The 20,919-nt window shown below is 44.0% G+C and overlaps 1 protein-coding gene across 5 annotated transcripts in view; it reads right to left on the bottom strand.

Moving 5' to 3' along the window:
- Positions 1-8,120: 8,120 nt before the first annotated feature.
- The window catches only part of ST7 (suppression of tumorigenicity 7), a 199,797-nt gene continuing 186,998 nt past the window's right edge, over positions 8,121-20,919 (bottom strand). For 2 of the 5 annotated variants that reach the window (XM_024757825.1, XM_024757830.1), the window contains 3 exons: positions 18,745-18,837; positions 16,081-16,220; positions 14,271-15,272 (listed from right to left, as the gene is read on the bottom strand). In XM_024757825.1, the coding sequence (XP_024613593.1) occupies positions 15,153-15,272; positions 16,081-16,220; positions 18,745-18,837 (353 nt within the window). In that variant the 3' untranslated portion in view covers positions 14,271-15,152. Of the gene's footprint in view, positions 8,470-14,217; positions 15,273-16,080; positions 16,221-18,744; positions 18,838-20,919 lie in introns of those variants that run through there. The other 3 variants (XM_024757829.1, XM_024757826.1, XM_024757827.1) reach the window with 3 other exon arrangements.

Genomic DNA, 20,919 nt, shown 5'->3' on the forward strand with positions numbered 1-20,919 from the left:
AAAAGTGGCTCTTGACTTGTTCACCTTTTGAGAGCCTTTGGGGCCCACTGAGAATAGTCTCATAAGCCCCCTTGGGTACGACATGCTGGCTGTCCAATTGTGTTTGTTCACTCCTCAGAAGAGCCACACCCAAGAGGAGGGTTACTGATGTTGCCTGGCGTCAGGTACCACGTGAGAACCCCAACCCAGAGACTGCACGTGAGGACTTTTTCCCCAGAGGACTGTGGCCCTTACCACAGTCACAAGCTCACAAGCATGAGCACAATGGATTTTTTCTTGTTCATCGATGGAACTCAAGGCATAATATATGTTGAGGAAATGGATGAATGGAGCAAAGGAAGAAGCCGGCAGCTCATGAGAACTTCGTGCTTGGATAAAAATATGCTGTCATTGTGGATTTATTGAACTGATTAAAGATTACATGCTGTGAAATCCCAAAAACACTGTCTATTAACGATGCTACAACACAATGCTTAAGAGCATGCTAGCCACAGAAGACAAAACCTTGGTGGCTGTAGAGAACAAAAACTCATTGACGTTAATGCTGCAGAAGGAAAGATACTGTGGCTTTTTGCCAGTGGTCTTGATGGATTCTGGTACAACCACCTCCTGCGTCCCTGATCAGTGCAGCAAACCATCCACAGAAGGCCACGAGCTCCCAAACAGCTGCCACTGTCTAACCTCCTCTCCGGAAATCTCTAGAGAAAAATACTTTCCACCTTCCCCAGGTAGACTTTTCTTACTGGAAGGCACATCTTCCCTGAGGAGTATAAAAGTGGAGAAGAAAACTTCCAGGAAAATCAAGGAGCCAGGAATAAACAGACAACGCCCTCAGGCTCCACTCAGGACAGCCCATATTTAATGTAGACCCGTAACTGCGGAGTGAGAGCTACTCAGAAATGTATACCCACGAGTGTAACGAGCTGTAATATATGAACTGATTTTGAAGTCACATGTAATATGCTTAACATAACACTGCAACCAGGGGAGCCATTTTTTAGGAATAAAATGAGGGAGAATAAATACCATTAATTCAGCATGAATGACCTGGGAGTTCCCAGTGAATGGGAGATTTTCTCGCTCTGACCTCGGATTCTAATTGCGGAGGGACAATCTTAGTTGTCACTAACCAACTTTTGAAACAAATAATGTAAAATATAATTTGTTAGATATAAGACCTATAGGCCTTGGGGTTGGTGAACACCCCACTTGGTGGGAACCCCAGGAGAGCGACAGTTACTGACTGGCCACCACGGCCAAAAAATCAGTTCTTAACAGGCTCTCTCAGGGGTTTTCTTGGATAACTGGCGAGAAAACAGAGCACATGAATTACGACAGCTGCCCCAATCCTTAATCTCTCCCCTCTGTTTAGCTGTGTCGATATCGATAGACAGTTAAAAGGCCCCAGGACCCTCCTGGGGGTCCATGGCCAACATTCATGGCCAGCACCAAGGGGACTCAGGAGGAGACACAGAGCACCTGATGCCAGTTAGGGAGCATGGCAGGGGTTCACAGCTGCACCAGCCTGCATTCTCCCCGAATTCTGTCTAGTGGGTCCCCACCTGGTCAGTATGGATGGAATGCCCAGAGGACCACATGCCTTGTTTGTGGGATCCTCCTTCTGATTCAGGACTGATCTTGTCCAGTGTTTTCCAAAATGAATATGGTGAGATGTGTAGAGTATTCTTCATGAAAGAAGATGGTGACCTATGATCTCATGAGGAGAAGTGCTGGGTTAAACAGATTTCTTTTTCATGGGACTTCTCAGGGCTTATGACATTGTGAGTTTCCAGGAGAACGGTAACTGCCGTGATGTGTTCCAAAAAAGCATTTCACCAGACTTAAGCCTTCTCAAAATCCACTGTGGGAAACAGTGGTCTGTGCTCGCTACAGGGTTCCTCTTCCTGTTTCAAGTCCATACACAGTATTCTGCTTGTTTTTAGGCTCATATCATCCACTCTGGGAACACTTGTTCCCTGACTCCCATCACACCACACATGGCTGGAATGTGAAGAAAAACATGAAGCCCACCTTGTCTTTGGAGATCTGCTCAGCATCTGCTTCTTTCTGGCGTGTTTGAGAGGCAGTGTTCCCCGGTGCACTTTTCCCTGGGCCTAAAGGTCAGCTGATGAGTACTCTCCCTCGAGCTGGAGAGACCAGGTGGCAGGCAGTCAGAGGCAGGTGAGCAAGCACCCTGTGGCCACACAGCACCAAGGCCAGTGGCCCAGTGCTCAGGCCCAAACCCAGATCCTTGATTCAGCAGCTGCTCAGTGGGAGGACACTAGCACCCACCTCACACAGTGGTTTGGAGAACCCAAAGAGGCCCTGCACATCAAGGACCTGGTGTGGTATCTGACATACCACAAACACGAAAAATGATCATTCAGGGAACATGGGGTAAGAAGAGAGAACACATCCCAAAGAAAATGATAAGTGGACAAAGTTTTTGCAAAAGCCCCTCATTAAGCTGCTGTTCTAAGAATGGAATAAATACATTTTATTTCATTTTCTTTTTTCCTGGAGTTCTATAAAAGGAGGCTCACTTCTTATTTAGCATCACTCTCTCCTCTACCCTGTCTGTCCTACCTTCCTGCCAACATTTATTAAGCTTTTATATTCTAGAATATAGAACAGCCAGTTCCAGATCCTGAGGGTGTGAAGACAAATGCCATAATATAGAACTTGAGTTCCCTGTGGTCCAGTGGGTGAGACAGGCAAGTAAACGTACAAATAATGCCGTGTGATAAATGCTACAGTTCAAGGTGCAGTGGGGATAGCATGATTCTGTCCCCAGCAACAGTAGGTCCTCAATACATTTTAACTACTTAAAGGACAGAGACAACAAATGAGTCTAATTTATACTGGATGTGAAGGTTGTCTTTGATTTGAGGGGCAGACTGTCTTTCGGATGTTAATTCATATTTTCTCCCTGCATTCTCCCTTCTGTCATTTCAAGCAGCAGTCCAGATTTTGTAGTTCTTTGCCCCAGAAAACTATCAGGAAATCAGCTGAAACTGCCCTGTGTTTGGCAGGACGTGCTGCCACTGCAGAGACTGTTCTGGGTGACCTGAGGGACAGTGGAGAAGCTGAGAGGCACCAAGGGGTGGCCTGTGGGCCTGCACGCAGCACCCAGACCTCAGAAAGGGGGCAGTGAGGCTCATGTGGGGAGCCTGAAGCGGGGAGGGGCGTCAGGTCCTACAGCCCGTGTGCACGGAAGCCGAGAGCCACCAGACTTCATGGACACACTTAGATTCCCTCTAAAATTGTAACCTACTGCCCCCTCCCTGGACAAACACAGACCCACTTTGAAGTTTGCTTGCCTTTTGGTGACGGTCAATTGAGGTGTTCAACTCCAGAGTTTTTCTTCCTAAGTTTTTCTTCCAAGTTATTCTTCCTCAGCTTCAAGGCTGAGGATCCAAGGGACTATGAAATGGACTGGAGCTGGATGTAATAGGAGACAAGCTGGAGAAAGAGGGGAAGAGAACCTGCTTCCCTTCTGCTCTTTGCTCCTGCTGGAGAATCATAGCTATTATTCTGAAGGAGACACATTTATCAACTGCAGGTCTTCCGTCCCCTGTGCTCTCCAGAGCATTCCTGATAGAGGCCCAGTCCACCTCTGCTTGGACATTCCCATTTCAGTCAATGCCTGTTTGGCCTCAGCCATTCTTGACCTTCAAAAGCCAGAACTTCAAGACTAGCTCCTTCAAGCCCCTGTCTAGCCCCTGCCACCTCCTTTTACATTTCAATTCCTGATACAGCCCGAGCTGTCACCATAGCAGAGTAGAAGCCAAATATGTGATGTGAACTCGTCTTTGCTTGGTGAAGAGCATGGCCATGGGGAGGGGAGAATAAGAACAACAGAACAGTGGAAGTGACATAAACATGGTTTAGACATTTTAACATCACCCTGAAGGTTCACACTGAAGAAAGATGTAATTTTAAAAAAAATGTTGGAAACAGGAATCAAAAGTTTACTTGGAACTAGTACATGGGTGTGAGGTGTCAGGGTTTACTGTATTTGGGGGTAGGTGGTTGAACATCTTTGATGTTTTCATTAGATATTGCAGAGTAACATTAAAAATAAATCCCTTGAAGGCAGCAATGGAGAACCAATTCCTAGAAAATGTCCCCAAAGTGATCCCTCCTGGATAAAAAGAAACTAAAACATAAATTTCTAGAAAAGAGTGGAGAACGCTTAATAGCAAAATCTATGGAACAAGAAAGCTACTTGTAGAGGAAAATTCATAGCCTTAAATACCTCCTTCTTAAAAGAATGTAAAAATGTACCAAGTACTCACCTAAGGGAATTAGGAAAATTATAGTTCTTATAAACAAGAGAAACCAGGAAGAAATAATAAAATACAAAACAAAAAGAATGCACCAGTAAATCCAAAACTTTAAGGTAAACTTTGTGAAGCTGATTAAAGAGGGAAAAAACAGAGAAAGATAGCAAAAATATACAAAATTAGGAATGAGAAAAGAAATTACCACAAATACAGGAGAGATTGAATATATAAGATAAATGATATACACATGTAACTTTGTGGTAACACATTTGATGCCTAGAGAAAGCAGTAATTTCCTAGAAAACATGCAATCAGCTAAACATAAGAAGTAGAGTATCTGCACAGACCAGTCACCATTGCAGATAGTAAAAAGGTGATCAAAGACCTACCATTAACAAAGCACTAAAATCAGATGTTTCATGTCTGAGTCTTATTTAATCCTTGAAGAGCAGGTAATGTCAGTGTTTAATTATTCTGGGCCATATAAAAATATCGAAAGCTCCCCAATTCTTGTATAAAGACAGAATGACTTTTATACTGAAGTACTGACAAAAGAAGTTTAAAAAAAAATCAACCTTCCCATTTGGTCACATTGTGTCTTCTTGTATACACTGCTAGATCCAATCTGCTAGTATTTAATTTACAATGTTTACATTTGTATTCCAACAAACACATGTAAGGTGAGGCTATGCGACACTTATGGTCTGGCTGGGAGGAAGTGTCTTTATAGAGGAAAGCCCATCAGAATGGATTTCGATGTCCCCTTATATAGAAATAAAAGCAGAAGGCAGAAATGCAACTTGGATTCCAGTTGCCATCTTATTAAGTCAGGAACTCTGGACCTTAGGCAAGAAATGTAAGAACTGTGTAAAATCGATCACCTTAAAAATTGCTCTCATGTACTGGTTGCTCTCATTCTGCCTCTCCATAGGTTTGCAAAAAAACCTTAAAAAGACCTGAATGCTTGTGCTCAGGGGCAGCAAAGCAAGGCAGGTGCTGGGAAGACAGCACCCTCCCTGGCATCCCGGCCCGGGGAGGTCAGAATGGCAAGAGTGAGTCATGGTTGCTCTCAGAGTTGAGCACAGCAGCTGAAGGGAGAGGTGGAAGAAAGGAATTAGCTCACGTGATTAGCTCCTCTCCTGGACTGTGGACTCATTCCCTCCAACAGCCCCTTATCCCCCCTTGTGTCTTCATTCTGTCACCATCTTTTCTCCACCTTCATGGCTCCCATTCACTCCCTGTACCCGTCAAAGCCTAACTTCTGCCTCCCCTCTCCGTGGAAATGCTCTAGTCCTCATTGCTAAATTCACAAGGTGCTTTTAAATCCTTGTGTTACATTTCTTTGCTGCATTTCCTGCAACTGGGGTTTCCAACAACAACTCATGCTGGGCCATTTCCACTTACCATTGCCTATGGGCTCTCGAACCTTTCATTTAAGGCTTATCACAATCTAGTCCAAACTCAGGTCGAAATCTTTTTTGACTTTGGTTTCCCCATCTGTTAAGTCAAATAATTGTATTAAAAAATTACTACTTTTTCTTCCAGCTCCAAATTCCAATTCTAAGGCTTCCCTGGTCCTTTTCTGCTGGAACCAATCTCTCTACTCTGAACATGAAAAAAAAATTTATCTGTACCTATCACATACTGCATCAATTTGCTCAACACATCATTTGAGCATCCACTCCAGGTCAAGAGTTGTGCTGGGGGACGAAGAGGAAAAGAGGCAAGCAAAGCAGACACAGCCCCTGCTCCCAAGAGCAGTACCACTAGATGTGGATATAGGGGTTCAACCTCTTCTGAGATAGTTTACTAAGAGCAGCAGCCAACTGCACATGTCCCCCATGGCTTTGCACAAAGGAGGTAGAGAGAAAAGTTTGCCCAAAGCACGAAAAGCCCTTGTGCACCTAAACCTTACCTGCCTGCTTGACTCTGCTCTTGGATGAAGACCAGGAGGTGGCAGGAAGTCCAGCTGCGAAGGGGACGTGGTGTGGTGCTTTCCCAAACGCTGCCTATTGCAACGCTCATGGGGAAAGATTCAGGATTCTAAACAAAAGGGAAAATAGGCCATGTAAAGGACGGTCCTTTCTTTTTACAGCACCACATTGAGATTTTGAATAGAGGTACTTTTCACTTCAGATAGAGGAGTCAAGGTTATTTATTTTTCTCTTTTGCTTAAGTAAAAAGAGATGCTAGATCATGCACCATGATCAAGTGGGGTTTATCCCAGGTATGCAAGGATTCTTCAATATACGCAAATCAATCAATGTGATACACCATATTAACAAACTGAAGGATAAAAACCATATGATCGTCTCAACAGATGCAGAAAAAGCTTTCAACAAAATTCAACACATATTTATGATAAAAACCCTCCAGAAGGTAGGCACAGACAGAACTTACCTCAACATAATAAAGGCCATATATGACAAACCCACAGCCAACATGGTTCTCAATGGTGAAAACCTGAAACCATTTCCATTAAGATCAGGAACAACATAAGGTTGCCCACTCTTACCACTATTATTCAACATAGTTTTAGAAGTTTTAGCCACAGCAATCAGAGAAGAAAAAGAGTACCACAATGTTCATAACAACTCTATTTACAATAGCCAAGACATGGAAGCAACCTAAGTGTCCATTGACGGATGGATAAAGAAGATGTGGCACATATATACAGTGGAATATTACTCAACCATAAAAAGAAATGAAATTGAGTTATTTGTAGTGAGATGGATGGACCTAGAGTCTGTCATACAGAGTGAAGTAAGTCAGAAAGAGAAAAACAAATACCGTATGCTAACACATAATATATGGAATCTAAAAAAAAAACAAAAAAATGGTTATGAAAGAACCTAGGGACAGGACAGGAATAAAGACGCAGATGTAGAGAATGGACTTGAGGACGCGGGGTGGGGGGAAGGGTAAATTGGAACGAAGAGAGAGAGTGGCATGGACTAATATATACTACCAAATGTAAATTAGATAGCTAGTGGGAAGCAGCCGCATAGCACAGGGAGATCAGCTCCGTGCTTTGTGACCACCTAGAGTGGTGGGATAGGGAGCGTGGGAGGGAGACGCAGGAGGGAGGAGATATAGGGATATATGTATATGTATAGCTGATTCACTTTGTTATAAAGCAGAAACTAGTCCACAATTGTAAAGCAATTATAATCCAATAAAGATGTTAAAGAAAGAAAAAAGAGATGCTTGGCAGGTGTGACTCATGTAGAAGGCTTTCAAAGATGGTGAAGACAAACGACCACTATGGTTCAGATCATGGAAACACTCAGAGAACATTCACACGCAAGCATCAAGAATGAAAACATGATTAAAAAAAAATGACCCTTATGAGAAAACATTTTAAAAATGACAATGTTGAAAGTGGTCAGGTCCTACAATAGACTATTGGCTCTGTAGCTCTCATCAGAACTTTTTTTCTCACGACAAGTTTTCAGAAAGCAGAAGTAAAATGATTCCTAGAACCACAGTGCTGAGTTCTATTCTGTGAGTAGAGTCTCTGAATTGGAACAACCTGGGATGGCACATACATTTCGTTTCATTCAGGTTTCCTGTCATCCATGCTGGAAATTTATTTTGTGCCTTTAGCCTATGAGGACATACAGTTTGGGGCTGAAAAAGATGGTACTTTTTAGCCAAAGAAAGTCTGTTTTCTAAGCTACCAACTGTAGGGGTGCCGAGGGCCTGGTGAAAGGAGTTCGATTAGCATAGAAAACCATTGTGTTGCACTGAGCAGATTTGGGGCCTTAGTAAATTAAATGTAACCTGTAGGTTTATTTGGACACCAACAGTTTTAGGGCTGGAAGACACAACTGGTTGCTGCAATACACAAAAGTTTATTTTTGACTTTTTTCTTTTCTGAAAGCAAAATATAATAGAACTGAACATCAATGAATTTTGTACAACAAAAACAGCTTTTAATATGGAACAGACAGTCCATGAAGGTTTTAAAATCTCGGAATGGCTTCCCTTTTTCAAAGTCATGCTTTCTTGCAGTCCACAAGGAGTTGGCACGAAGAGATGGTGGCAGCCCACTGGGTGAGGTGAGTGGAAGAACGGGTGGGCTTCCCTAGATCCTAGTCAGCTGGTGCCATAGACTGGATGGGAGGATGCTTTCCACTTTCTCCATGACAAAGTTTAAGGGGGCAAACAAAGTGCTGAGGAACTGCGAACAAACGAGAAAAGCAGAGAAGTCAGGAGAAATCTTGTTCAAGACATCAAAACGAACCTCTCCAACTCATGCTTTCATCTTACGTCTCTGCATTATAAAAAGCTTCCAAAGGCTAAGATTTCATATTTATGTTTGTAGGAAACATTGGTTGACGAACAAACCTACATTCCAGCTTCTGCACCCGCCCCCCTGGCTCTGATGGATGAGGGGGAGAAGTATTGGCTGACAGGCCCTTCACTCCTCTGACAGCTGCCCACAGTTCTGAGGCCTTCCAACCAGCCTTCAGGATCTGAGGGCTGCCCATGGAGATGACCAGTGCCATCAAAAGGGACTGACAGATGGATGGCAAGTGAGCAGAAGAGTTATAAAAAGGGTGACAACTTCTCCACCTACTTGCCTAGTTATAGAACTTTAAGTGGAAAAGGCAACAACAGAAAAAAAAAAGTCCAGTTTGTCGTATGGTTGTGAATTGCTTTGGGATCCTATTGTCTCCCAAACACCTGCAGCCCATGTTCTTTTCTGAACTACCTGCTTAGTGGTGAGCATCATGGGAGCCTTGGGGAGGGCAGCAAGCTGGCCAGTCCATGGACGACACGTCCTTGCGGAAAAGGTGCTGCTCTGAGGAGAGCTTTGGGATCTCTTTCCTTTGGTTACTGAATTCCTTTCTGTTTTTCATGTAGAGAATAATGCTTATTATCTGTGCCTTTTAGGAAAGTCAGGCGTCTTGCCTGAGACTCATTTAACATAATCTCAAATCTGTTCTGATTATGTTCTCGTGAAGAATCAGCCTCCCTCCACAAGCCATCCAGCATCTGGCAGAAGAGGTGCCCTAACCCAATCAGGCACAAGACGGGTGTTTGGATGGGTTTCCTTGCTCTCTGTTCAGAACCAAGGTATCGTCTCACTAGGGTTCAATGTCTGGTTCTTGTACTGTGGAGTCCTTTGTCCCAATCCCTTGCCCATAGCACAGCACAGTCTACACTACCAAGAATTTCCCACAGAAGTGTGCTGTAGGACATGAGTACATACGCAGAGGGGGAACATGGTCTGAGGCCAGACAAATTAGTAGACCTGCATGTAGTGAAGTTAAAACAGTCTCCTCTACTGGTCATATGTTCTATGGATTGCGGGTCCTCAAGAAGGGGTATGGTAGGCAAGTTCCCCAAATTTACATGACCTCAGAATCTGTCCTTCTTCTTCTTCTTTTTTTTTTAAAGAACCAGTAGAATGCAAACTGGGAAGGCCTGTACCACATTATGGCAGGACCATCAAGTGCGAGATTTGTGTAACGAAAACTCGAGAGAGTATAAGATTCGGAACCCTTCTCTGTACTGCATCTTTTACATCAATTGAATATATTTACTCAGTAGGCACTTAAGTACTGGGTGAGATATAAAAGCGACTAGGACAAAAGTCCCACTGTCAGGAAGCTCAAAGCCTAGGGGTTGGGGAAGGGAGCCACTAAGACCTGTACACAGCAAAGTAACAATACCAGGTAGACCACGACAGAGTAGAAGATAGACGCACAAACAAAACACCAGGAAGGTTCGGGAAAGGGAGAGAATCCATTTTGTCAAAAGGAACAGGAGAAACTGAAAATGAGGTGACTGAAATAGTCCCCAGTGGATGGCTGGGGTATGAAAAGACAGAGATGGGGTAAGAATGGTAAGGAAAGAAATGTGAGCAGGTGGGCCTTCCAGGCTCAATAAACAGCTGGAACAGAAAGGGGAAAGCAGCTGGTATGACTAGAAGAGATGGAGGTAGAGTTCAAAAGCAACTAGCATAACTCTGGGGAGGGCCTTGAGTGCCAGGCTGCTAAGGAACTTGCAGTTAAGAAAAAGGCAGCCACGTTAGTACTTGAGTGAAGGTAGGATGGCTCTTTCCTCAAGTGGGTGTTAGATATAGGGCAATGCCTGGCAACCTTCTGAAATTATCCTTGGTTGGGTTCACAGTACCACATGGGATGCACACCCTACTTAATGGACTGCCTGTCCTTTTCAGTTTAGAGCTGGATGCGGTTGGAAGGCATTGTGGGAGATACTAGGCCCAGGAATGAGTAATTACTGCCTGAGCTGCCCCTGAAAGAGTTTGTAAAATCCTACTTCTGAGAGGATGACATGGAACAAGTCTACTGATTGTATCAGACCGACATGATAAAACTGTAGAATTAAAAATATTTACACATAACATTTATTCATTTGTTTGTAATCAGAGATTGTCAAGGCTCCATAACACACAGCATTTGCCTATAATACTCAGCTCCATAAAGAGGAGCTAGGTGCTAAAGTAGTCTGGATGAACCGAGGATCCCGACAGTGGCAGGAAGATGAGGCCCAATGAACAAGGTGATTTTGCTGGTGAAGTTATCATATCCTGCAGACCTAATCCAAAACAGATTTATAACCACCGACTGAGTTGTGACTGAGGTGGGAACAAGTGATGCATTAGCGTGAGCCAGTGTGGTTAGATGATAGGAATCGCTCAAAGTCTACACCCTGGGCGACTTCATACACTAAACGGGGGGACACCAGGGAGCCTCAGCTTGGGTAGCAGAATGAATGGAGATGTTGTTACAAAGCTGGTTCAAGATAAAGGCCTGTCTGTTTGCTTAGTTTTGGTCACTGACCTGACTTGGATAAAAAGCGTAAAAGGGAGGCCTCTGGAACTTAAGGGGCAGGCCTCGCCCAGTTTGTGGTCTGTAAATGCCCCTCTTTCCACCCTGCACAGCAAGATGCAGTGAGCCCTGGCCCCCGGGACACACCTGTGCTTCTCGACCAGGTTCCACAAGAGAATTAACTCCTAATACCTCCCATGTATGTGATCATTTACTGCTCTCCCTCATATCTAGAATGTTCTATCCTTGGGACAATCGAGAAAAGAATGCCTTGAACCCTTTCCTAGAGATCCTAATTCTCTCACTGCACCCCAGTTGCGATGCGCACCCTTTGTTGCTAGGTTACCTTCCTCCTTAGCAGCGCTCTCCGAGACCTCCTCCCCAACCCTTGCCCACAAGGAAGAAGCAGCAAAATGTAATGGGGTGCCTGGAACCGTTAAGCCCTTTTCATTTAGTAACCAAAGGTCAGTGGCTTGCATCAGGAGGTATTAAACAAAAACACTTTGGTGGAACATGCTTTGTTTACTTAGGATGCTTCTTTGCACGTCTGAATATCAGTCAACACTTTTTGGCCAAAGACTCAACCAATGCACATAGAGAAACAACAGTTTCACTTAGGGACTTGGGAAATTTTATTGCCTGAAAAGTTAAGTCTGAATGAGCAACACCAGGCAACGCTGGAACAGCTCATCTGTCTCAATGTCCAAAACTTCTGTCCTGGGGGCAGACATACACGGTCCAAAATGCACCATAATTCAATCAGTGTCTTGCGGTGAGAAAAAGCAACTGAACTAATAAAAAAGAGAGAGCAACACTTCAATCGCCTGATCCTCCTTTTCCCCGAAACACCGTTATTTAGAAGGTCATGGCTCGCAACGTGCTTCGTTAACGTTTGAAACGCCTCTGCTTATCTGAATAAGTTCCAGGTGCCCTACTGCAATCAGACAATTGACATTTCACTGCAATCAATATCAGACTTCAAAGAGGTCAGGGCGTATAAGTTGAAGACAAGAGTCAGGAGTCAGGGGGCTGGATCTCAGGGAAGGAGAGAGACCAGAGGAGGAAAGACAGGGCCCTTCAAACAGAAGAGGTCAGCATGCTGACCTTCCCACATTCTGTGAGGGGCTGGGTTTGGAATGATCACTTATTTATATGAGCAACCTTATCTTGGTAACCAAACATTCTAGGAAGAGTTAGTCCTAAGTCATTGAGGTAGATTAGATTAGGCGGAGAGAGTTGAAGCCTCTCATTTTACTATTTTCCAGTGGCTCACACTTGGCTGCGGGCTTCCTTACTGGCTGCATATCAACATGTAAACACACTGGAGAGTTCCCAAGCTGCACGCAGCCTGGCGGGTGGCAGTGCAATCTCTCTCCATCTACTGAGTCATTATCCCAGGGACATTATCTCAGGCGAGGTCTGAGAAAATCATTTTCACAAGCTGCAAATGGTTGCAGACAGCCTATAGGGCAGCTGTGATAACCTGTGGGGGGCTTCACGAGGGGCCTGATGAAGTGACAAGAGTGAAAATGTGGAGAAGACTCCGGAGCAGTGGGGGGGGAAGGAGGAGGGAGATGGGGCTTGTCTCCTTCAGGCCATCCATCTTCCTTCCCCATGAAATCTCTCCAGACGTTTTAGTACTGCAAAACCTTAATGAAGGGCAAGATGAATGTGATCCTCCAGACAGAGGTTTAAAAGCAAATTTATCTAAACTACTTTTGAAAACTATGAGTAGCTGACCAAACTACCACACCTTGGTAGAGTATAAAATATGAGGATCATAAAGGTAAATTTATATTTTATTTAATCACCCGGTCCTTGACTCAAAAACAAAGCTTTGGGAACATTAAATGAGGAGAGTGGCCCTTGGTCTAATATCCATAACGAACACATCTCTGTGATATTCTGGAGGCTACACAGCCTTACCTAGAGAACACCCAGCCATATTCTATGTACTACACTCCATTCCTCCCAGCCCTCTCCCTGGGCGACGCAGTTTCAGGCAGTTACTTTATTCAGTACAGGGGCTCTCAGCCCTGGCTGCACACCCAAATCACTAGGGGGGGCATCTGAAAACTCAGATGCCCAGGCTGCATCCCAGACCAACTAAGTCAGAGTCCCCAGGATTGGGAGATCAGGCACCTGTAATTTTTAAGCTCCCTAGATGATTTCAAGGAGCAGCCGGGGTGAAACTGCTGGTTCCTAGAAACCTGTCACCTCAACAGCTCTGACGTCGCACCACGCACCTGCAAACGGCTGCTCAAAGGCTGGCTTTTTTGAGACCAGTGTTCTTTGAAGGAAATGGTCCTCAACCCCCATCCTTAGAATCGGTGGGGAGGCGGGGCTTGTTTAAAAACGCAGATTCCCGGGTGCTAACACTCAAGGCTCTGAACTTCCGGTGGTAGGACCAGGTGAATTTTATGCACACTAGGGGCTGAGAATGACTGTCCTGATCCTAAATTCCCACCAAGAGCTGCTTGTTAGTTCAATGAAGAATGACATTGTCTAATGTTGTAAATGTATTCTTATTTTAAATTTTACTACGTGACACTCTAATCTACTCAGACTTTTGGTAACTGCTTTAACTCAAAGGTTGGCTTGGGAATAGAAGCAAATAATGAATAGCATAGGCTCATAAACTAGGGAGCATCCAAGGAGGCAGCTTGAGTGATGCTGGGTTCAGGAATCATATCATGTACAGAAGACTTAAGGAAATTGAAGACATTCTGCCTGAAGAAAAGAGAAGGTAGTAAGTTAGAGGTGAGAGGTGGCCATGAATATATTAGTTGCCTCAAGAAATTGCAAGAGGAAGTAGAGTTGTTCACTACAGTTTTGGAGAGTAGAATAGGAAATAAGTGGAAATTAAAGGAAGGCAGATTTTATCAGGATCAAGAAGAGTTCTGAGTGATCCAGTACTGAAATGGGCTTCCACGTTGAACAGGTGAACACTCCATCGCTAAAAGTATTCCAGATGAGTCTAAATGACCTTCATCAAGTTACTGCTGAAGGCAATTTAAGGTCCATTTCAACTCTGTCTGTGATCATAATTATAAAAGAAGAGAAGAAATGCTAAGCTGTATCTAATTTTTTACACTGATTCTTTCTGCAGAAACCACTACCATTTATTTATTTAATAATCATTTATTGAAAACCTACTATGCGCAAGGCACTGTGCAAAGCTTTGGGGATACAGAGATGAGGAAGACACAGTCCTGCTCACAAAGAGCTCACATTCTACAAGGGGGTCAGACAAGTTTTTAACAATTATAATACAGTACAATAAACGTAATATAGGTATTCATGGAATACTGTGGGAGCTGAGAGGAGAAACATCTAACTCAGCTTGGGAGAAACTTAGAAAGGAAGCTGAGTATAAAAGAATGAAGAGGTGTTAGTAGACTGTACAAGTGCTGATGATGATGGGGAAGGGCATTCCATGCAGAGCAAATAGTACGTGCAAAGGCACCGAGGCTCACAAAAGCATCTGGGAATGGTGAGCAATTCACTGTGGCCCAAGACCAGTGTCTATGCAAGAGTTGGGAGAGAGATGAGGCTGAAGAGGAAAGCAAGGGCCAGATCATAAAGGACCCTGTATGCCATGCTGAAGATCTGGGACTTTATCCTGATGCTGGTGGGAAACTACTGGAGAAATTCAAGCAGGGAAGTGACATGCTCAGACTTGCAATTTAGAAAGATCATTCTTTTGTCAGTATGAAAGAAATACTGGCAGAGGATAAGACTGGAAGCAAGGAGACCAGTTAAGACTCTTGCATGTGTCCAGGCAAGAAATCACAAAAATCCAAACTAAGAGACAGCCATGGGAGAAGAAGGAAGGGAAGAAGAGGTGAATTACATTTACCGAATGCCTAGTGGCTCAGGAGGTTAGAGCCGACAGACTGTGAAAGCCAAGACAGACAGGATATAAGGAGTGAGAGAGGGAAGAGTTTGGGAGGGCTGCTGAGTTTCTGGCTTGAGTAACTGGGTGGATATCAGTGCCACTGGCGGAGATCAGGAATACAGGAGAAGGAGCAGTTGTGGTGGTGGGGGAAGAAGAGTGATGAGTTCAGTTTTGAAAATGATGAGATTGAGGTGCCGGTGGGATTTCCAGTTCATCTTCAACACGCATGAAAATACTCTTGCAATTCCAGTCCCTGAACTCTGCCGAGCAGAAAATGTCAATCATCTGGAAAGGGATTAAATCAACCCAGCCAAGTTAGAAATCATCCTTGCTGACTCCACTCGCCTTGAAATCAGAATGGAGTTCCAGGGAAACAATTGATATTCTTTTCCTTATTCCTTCTGTTTGAAACTCCTTTGTGGCAAAATCAGTGAACTTATCCTCACTGCATGTGCAAGCTGAAATGGTCACTTTTCATCAAGGAAACAATGGTTCTTGGTTGTCAATGCAGATGGCTTTTCTTATTAAAGCTCTTCTCCATAACCCTCTTTAAAGACCCTTAATGGATTTCCATGCTTCTAAATATCATATCTGCATACTTCTTAATACTACATACCCTTCACACCCTCTCAGTTCATTCCCCAAACAAGCCATTTAATTTGTAGACATTAGAACTTTTAAAATTTAAATCATCTTTGAAAATGTAAATTCTATCTTTCTTGAAGGAAAGACCTACAATATCTAAAGATTAGAAATGATGTCATTCAATTTATACAAAACTGAAAAACCTCCCAAGTATTTTTCATTTGCTAGGATTTCCTAAATTCTTTTAGACCTCATGCATTTTTTTAGGGGAACTGCTGAGAATTTTTGTGTCTGCGAAATAGGCAAGGCGTGCAGTAACAAACAAGCTACACTTTCTCATTCTGACCCTCAACCCTTGATCTCACCGATGATAATGAAAATTGAACAGTATGCAAAGGATCAATACAAGCACGTCCACTTCTACACAACACTCCCCTCTTTCTCTTAAGCTGCTTCTCTTGACTTTCCCTGCCCCTTGCCTGCGGCCTCCCCCTTGGCAAATACTCACAGCTTTCGCAAAGACCCCCATGAGTTCCGGGAACTGATGTGTCAGGAGGGCCAGCATGGCTGTGAAGGAACACAATCCAGCAGTAAAGAGGATAAAGAAGGGAAGCTCCTTTTTTGGGTAAACTGAGACTTCATGGAAAGCTGCAGAGAAGATCAAAAGGGAAGTGTTAGGGCTGCAGTAAAATGCATTCTCAGGGAATTTCTGTAGGTGGGACTGACTCTGCAGAGCTTTGGCTCAAGCCTGCTGGAAATGAAAAAGGTAGGGCCCTGGAACGAAGAAGAGCCCACATTTCAGCCAGCCTTTGGTGGCCTATCTGCTTCTCCCAAGTCCACGTTCAACCTTCAGAACTCTATCTAGGGCATGATAGGGCTAATTTGGGGATGTCACACACTCACGGGCAGGGACAGTAACACTATCTATGCCTAATATACAGTATTTCTTTTGCAAAAGCAAACACAAATAAAACAAAACTTTATTCAAATTATAAAACACATGTTCATTGAACAAAACCTGGAAAATCCAAAGTCAAGTATACTGAAAAAAAAATCCTCTCTCTAGGTTTTCACTTTTCCTGTAATTTTTAAATCATTGTGATAGGGTGATCTTAGTGTATCTTGTATTTTTTCCTGGTACAATCTAACTATGTCAGTGGAGGGTGCCACCCTGACAGAGAGACATCCAGCGAGGACCATCCATCCAACAAAAATGGGAGATTTTAGAGCCTTTCATAACTTTTAAATTTCGAGTGGTCCGCACAGACAGAAAAGCAACTAAGGCTGGCCCAGTGGAGGGGAGCCATGAGGCTGTGTGTGAGCTACACTGCCACTCAAACCAAAAGATTCGAGGGGCTCCATCTTCCTCAGGAAATCCAAGGTCTCAAGCCTTTCCTTGACCTTTCAGCTCTAAGCAGTAACCCACTCTGCTGAAACTGAGGGTGTAGAGGGCCAAGGAGGGACAAAGTACGAACGAGCACATGCACCTGAATCCGGGGATGCCAACCTGCTAGGATTCTTCATGGGTGGACGTGTGCTCGGGACCACCGTGGACACTACACCACTCGCGTGCAGCACGCAGGTAACATGTAAAGCCACCCACCCCCACCCCATCCTCACCCTCAGCACCCAACGATTTTGAGGGGAGACCAGACTTGAACCACTGCATGCAAATAAATAAACGTGAGCCATAGTTTTCTATTCCAGGACTGTAAAGATTATTCCTAGACAGTTTCTTTTAAGAACTGTAATCTTGTTCTAATAGTGAATCTATCCCCATGGAAACATGATTGGACTCAGTTAAAACACTGTAAAAGTGTACTTTTCAGAAAACTGCCTTTCTTACCAGAAACTGTAAATGTTAACAAGGATCTCCCTGAAGGGGGAGTCAAAAGGTAAAGCATGGGCCCATCACAGGGATTTCTGAAATCAAATCTAATGCAGAGTGAGGCACCCGACGCTTTTCCACAATAAACTCAGATGGTGAGGAACCACACCCCTCTGAGGTCTCCCAGCTCCCGAGGTAACATGTCTCCCAGTGGGTCTGTCCTGCAAAGAAATGAGAGAGCTGCCTCCCGCTCTTTCAACCTGAGACGGCAGCCTTGTTTTGCACCCACTACATTGGAGATTTACGGCCAGCTCAAAAACGTGGGCATTAGACAGTCTGCCAACACTCAGGGCTCCACAGTTATACTGGCCCTCCTGGCAAAGCATTTAAATATGTTACAGCTATGAGACGTGACGTAGCTGGGGCTGGTGCAGGGTGGTTGTGGCAGAAGAGAGGACGGGGAAGAGAGAGCAACCAAGATTTGGAGCGTATTGTCTGAGGGAGGAAAGTATGTCCTAAGTCAGGGCCACATGAACAGCCTGGACATGCTCTTCATACACAGTATAATTTGATAATAACTATTTAGGGGGAATTGTCAAAACAATGTTGCATTACAGTAAACCAAATCATACTTTCCACGTGTGGTATGGGCCCCCCGACTGCTAGCTTGTAAGGCCCTCGAGGGCAGGGTTTGCCTGCCGCCTGCTGCATACAGCGTTGAGGCTGCACACGTGCCCTGCACACGTTACACCAGCTCACTGTGCGCCATCCGTGAGATGCTCACGGGAAATCCCGCCGGCCAAGAGCACCGCATCACCGCAGAGGGCAGTCCCACCCTGCCCACGACTCCGCCTCTGGCCACAATGACAGCGTCCCCGTGCCACCCTCCCACCCATGGCTCATCTGCAGCTCCCTCTGAAGCCAGTGCCTCCCCTCCAGACTCCGGTCTGTGCAGACTGCCTCTGACCAGAGGGAGAGCCCAGGCCGAGCCCCGCATGGTGGATCAGCCCAGCAAGGGGCATCTGCCCCAAACTAGGGGTCTCTGCCCCAAACTAGGGGTCTCTGCGCTCAGACCAACCGTACATGATGGCTCTTCATCTACATTTCAGACCTGGGCGGGTCTTTCCCTTTGATGAATCTGGAGAGACGTGGAGAAGCAGGAAGCCAAACCTACACACATAACTCACTTTAATGCTTATGCTATCAAATGAGGACAGGGTTTGGGAGAAGAGTAATAAAAGACAAGGAACATCATAAACATTTATCATTTCCACCTCTTCCCATCCCAGTCTTTGGCACACCACCCTCACCAGCCAAAGGGAGGATTATGGGGGGGAGACTCACATGGAAGCAGCTCACGATCTGCTGTTTCTGTACAGATGGGGTAAGGATAAAATAGATGCCCCTTTTCCAAGGGATAAGGGATCATCCGAAAAGCTGCAAAGGAGAGACGATACGTTAGAGGTACAATATTTGTCTTATAACTTCTCAAGTCCGCAAAGAGACTTTTGAGCATTTTTATAATGGCTCACATTATAAAATTATAAAAAACATTAGGTCTCACACTGAACACTTCTACAAATAGCTCCCATAAAGGAGGCAAGACGTACCCGAACTCTGAGTCATGTGCTAGATAAGCTGTCAGAGATGCATTATGAGGTATGCCTCACACATTAACCTCACGCTATGTATTCTGGGAGAACCTCACAAAACTGAGTGGGGATGGGGGTGCAGAGGAGTAGGGAAAGCCAGCAGTTCCAATGCCCAGGGTTTCCTCATCTACAAAATATTATGAAAACGTCGTAAGCACTAATTCAATATAGCTCACCTGATGGTAATAACGCAAACCTGGATTGAAATGCTTCCCCAAGAAGCAAACATGGACTGACTTGTTGGATCATGTCACAGATGCACAAATATGAAAGGCATTCTAGCATGTCTATTTAAAAAATATGTCTAGGTGGATTAGAATTCCAACCAAGATGGATGAAAACAAGAACCTAAAAATGCATGACTTGGGAGGTATTTCTAAACTTCATGAAACTTTTAAATCTTCAACATCATGTGGGGAAAAAATGGATCTGGAGAGACTGATTATCTGTATTTTGATGATATCAGGCCACGTAAGTTCTGGTTTCGTGGCATCAGATAACATTAGGTCTCACACTGAATTATGACTTTCCAATCAATCCATCTCTTCCCCTTATCATGTGTGTTACTCTCCCTGTTACGAGGTCATCAGCACGTTAGTCTCACTGTTTCTGTGAACAGTACTCGAGGTAATTTTTCTTCAACAGATGTCCGGTAACTACAGCATGCTGTAGCTATAAAATATAAAAACTAAACCCTACACTGGGAATGTCAGATTACAGTCCTTGCCTTCATGTGTGTCAAAAAGGGATGGTGGCAACACAGCAGCCTTTTCAGTCTTAAATGCTACATTTCAAGGACTCCTAGCTACATCCTCAGCTGTGCAATTACCTGAGCCTTCTCAAAATGCTGTCAATGTACATATTTATCTTTTGCATACTTATTTCAAACAGAAATCAGAAACAAAGAATGTTCTCCCTCACAAGAAATGACAAGGTTCCATTGTAACCAGCATCAGTGCACATATGGTATTTATTCTGGTGTCTGAATATTATTTAAAAGTAAAAACATTATGTATGTGATTCCAGCATTTGGAATGCAGTCAATCTGCACCACAGTGGTATCACTCTGAGGTTACAGCACATTGCCACGGAGAATATAAATCACTATAAACGTGGGATTAGAGCAGAGCCAGTTTGCTGGCAGTTGGCTGAGGTAAAAATGTTATCAATTTTCCTCTCATAACAGAAACCTCTTAAATAGAGATTAAAACATTAAAAACACCCCAGACTTTAACTCTTCTTAAAATGAAAGGCTCACCCTAGTTCAATCAGACCTCCTCTTTCATGCAAACCAAGATGACTTTTGCCCATTACAACAAGCAAGAGAGGAGCTCCCTGTACAGGTTGTTAACACACAAAGATTACTCAAAGGGACCAGCATCTCCCTCAGTAGAATTAGGCTTTCAAGAGAAGTGAAAAAATTACAAAACCGAAAATATCCATCTAGTGCCTTTATAGGACACACTAAACTCTCTACTGGGAAGCAGTGCGTTTAAATTTCAACTGCAATATGGCAGGATTTTAATACTATTTCCCATGAATGATGGCTGCTATGAAAGCATCTCAAAAATGTAGAAAAACCTATGTGGAAGGTTTTTTTTTTTTTTGAAATCCAGATTCTCCATGTGCACTAGGGCTGCTGTAATTAAGAATCTGTTCAGGTTCATATGATATAAATAAACCCTCAGTTTTCAAAGTGGCTATAAATTTGAATGCTAAATTTTGTTCAAAATTGAAGTCAGTTTGCACTTCAGGGAGCAATTTTTTAAATGAAATATAGGAGTGCAAGATCTTGAGAGTGTTCAACCATAGACATCAAATGGCTGCTTGGTGTCTTTTCAGTCGGATGCCAAATATTTTTTACTCC

This window comes from Neophocaena asiaeorientalis, unplaced genomic scaffold, assembly GCF_003031525.2.
Source record: "Neophocaena asiaeorientalis asiaeorientalis breed wild unplaced genomic scaffold, Neophocaena_asiaeorientalis_V1.1 scaffold116, whole genome shotgun sequence".
NCBI classification, from domain to species: Eukaryota; Metazoa; Chordata; class Mammalia; order Artiodactyla; family Phocoenidae; genus Neophocaena; species Neophocaena asiaeorientalis.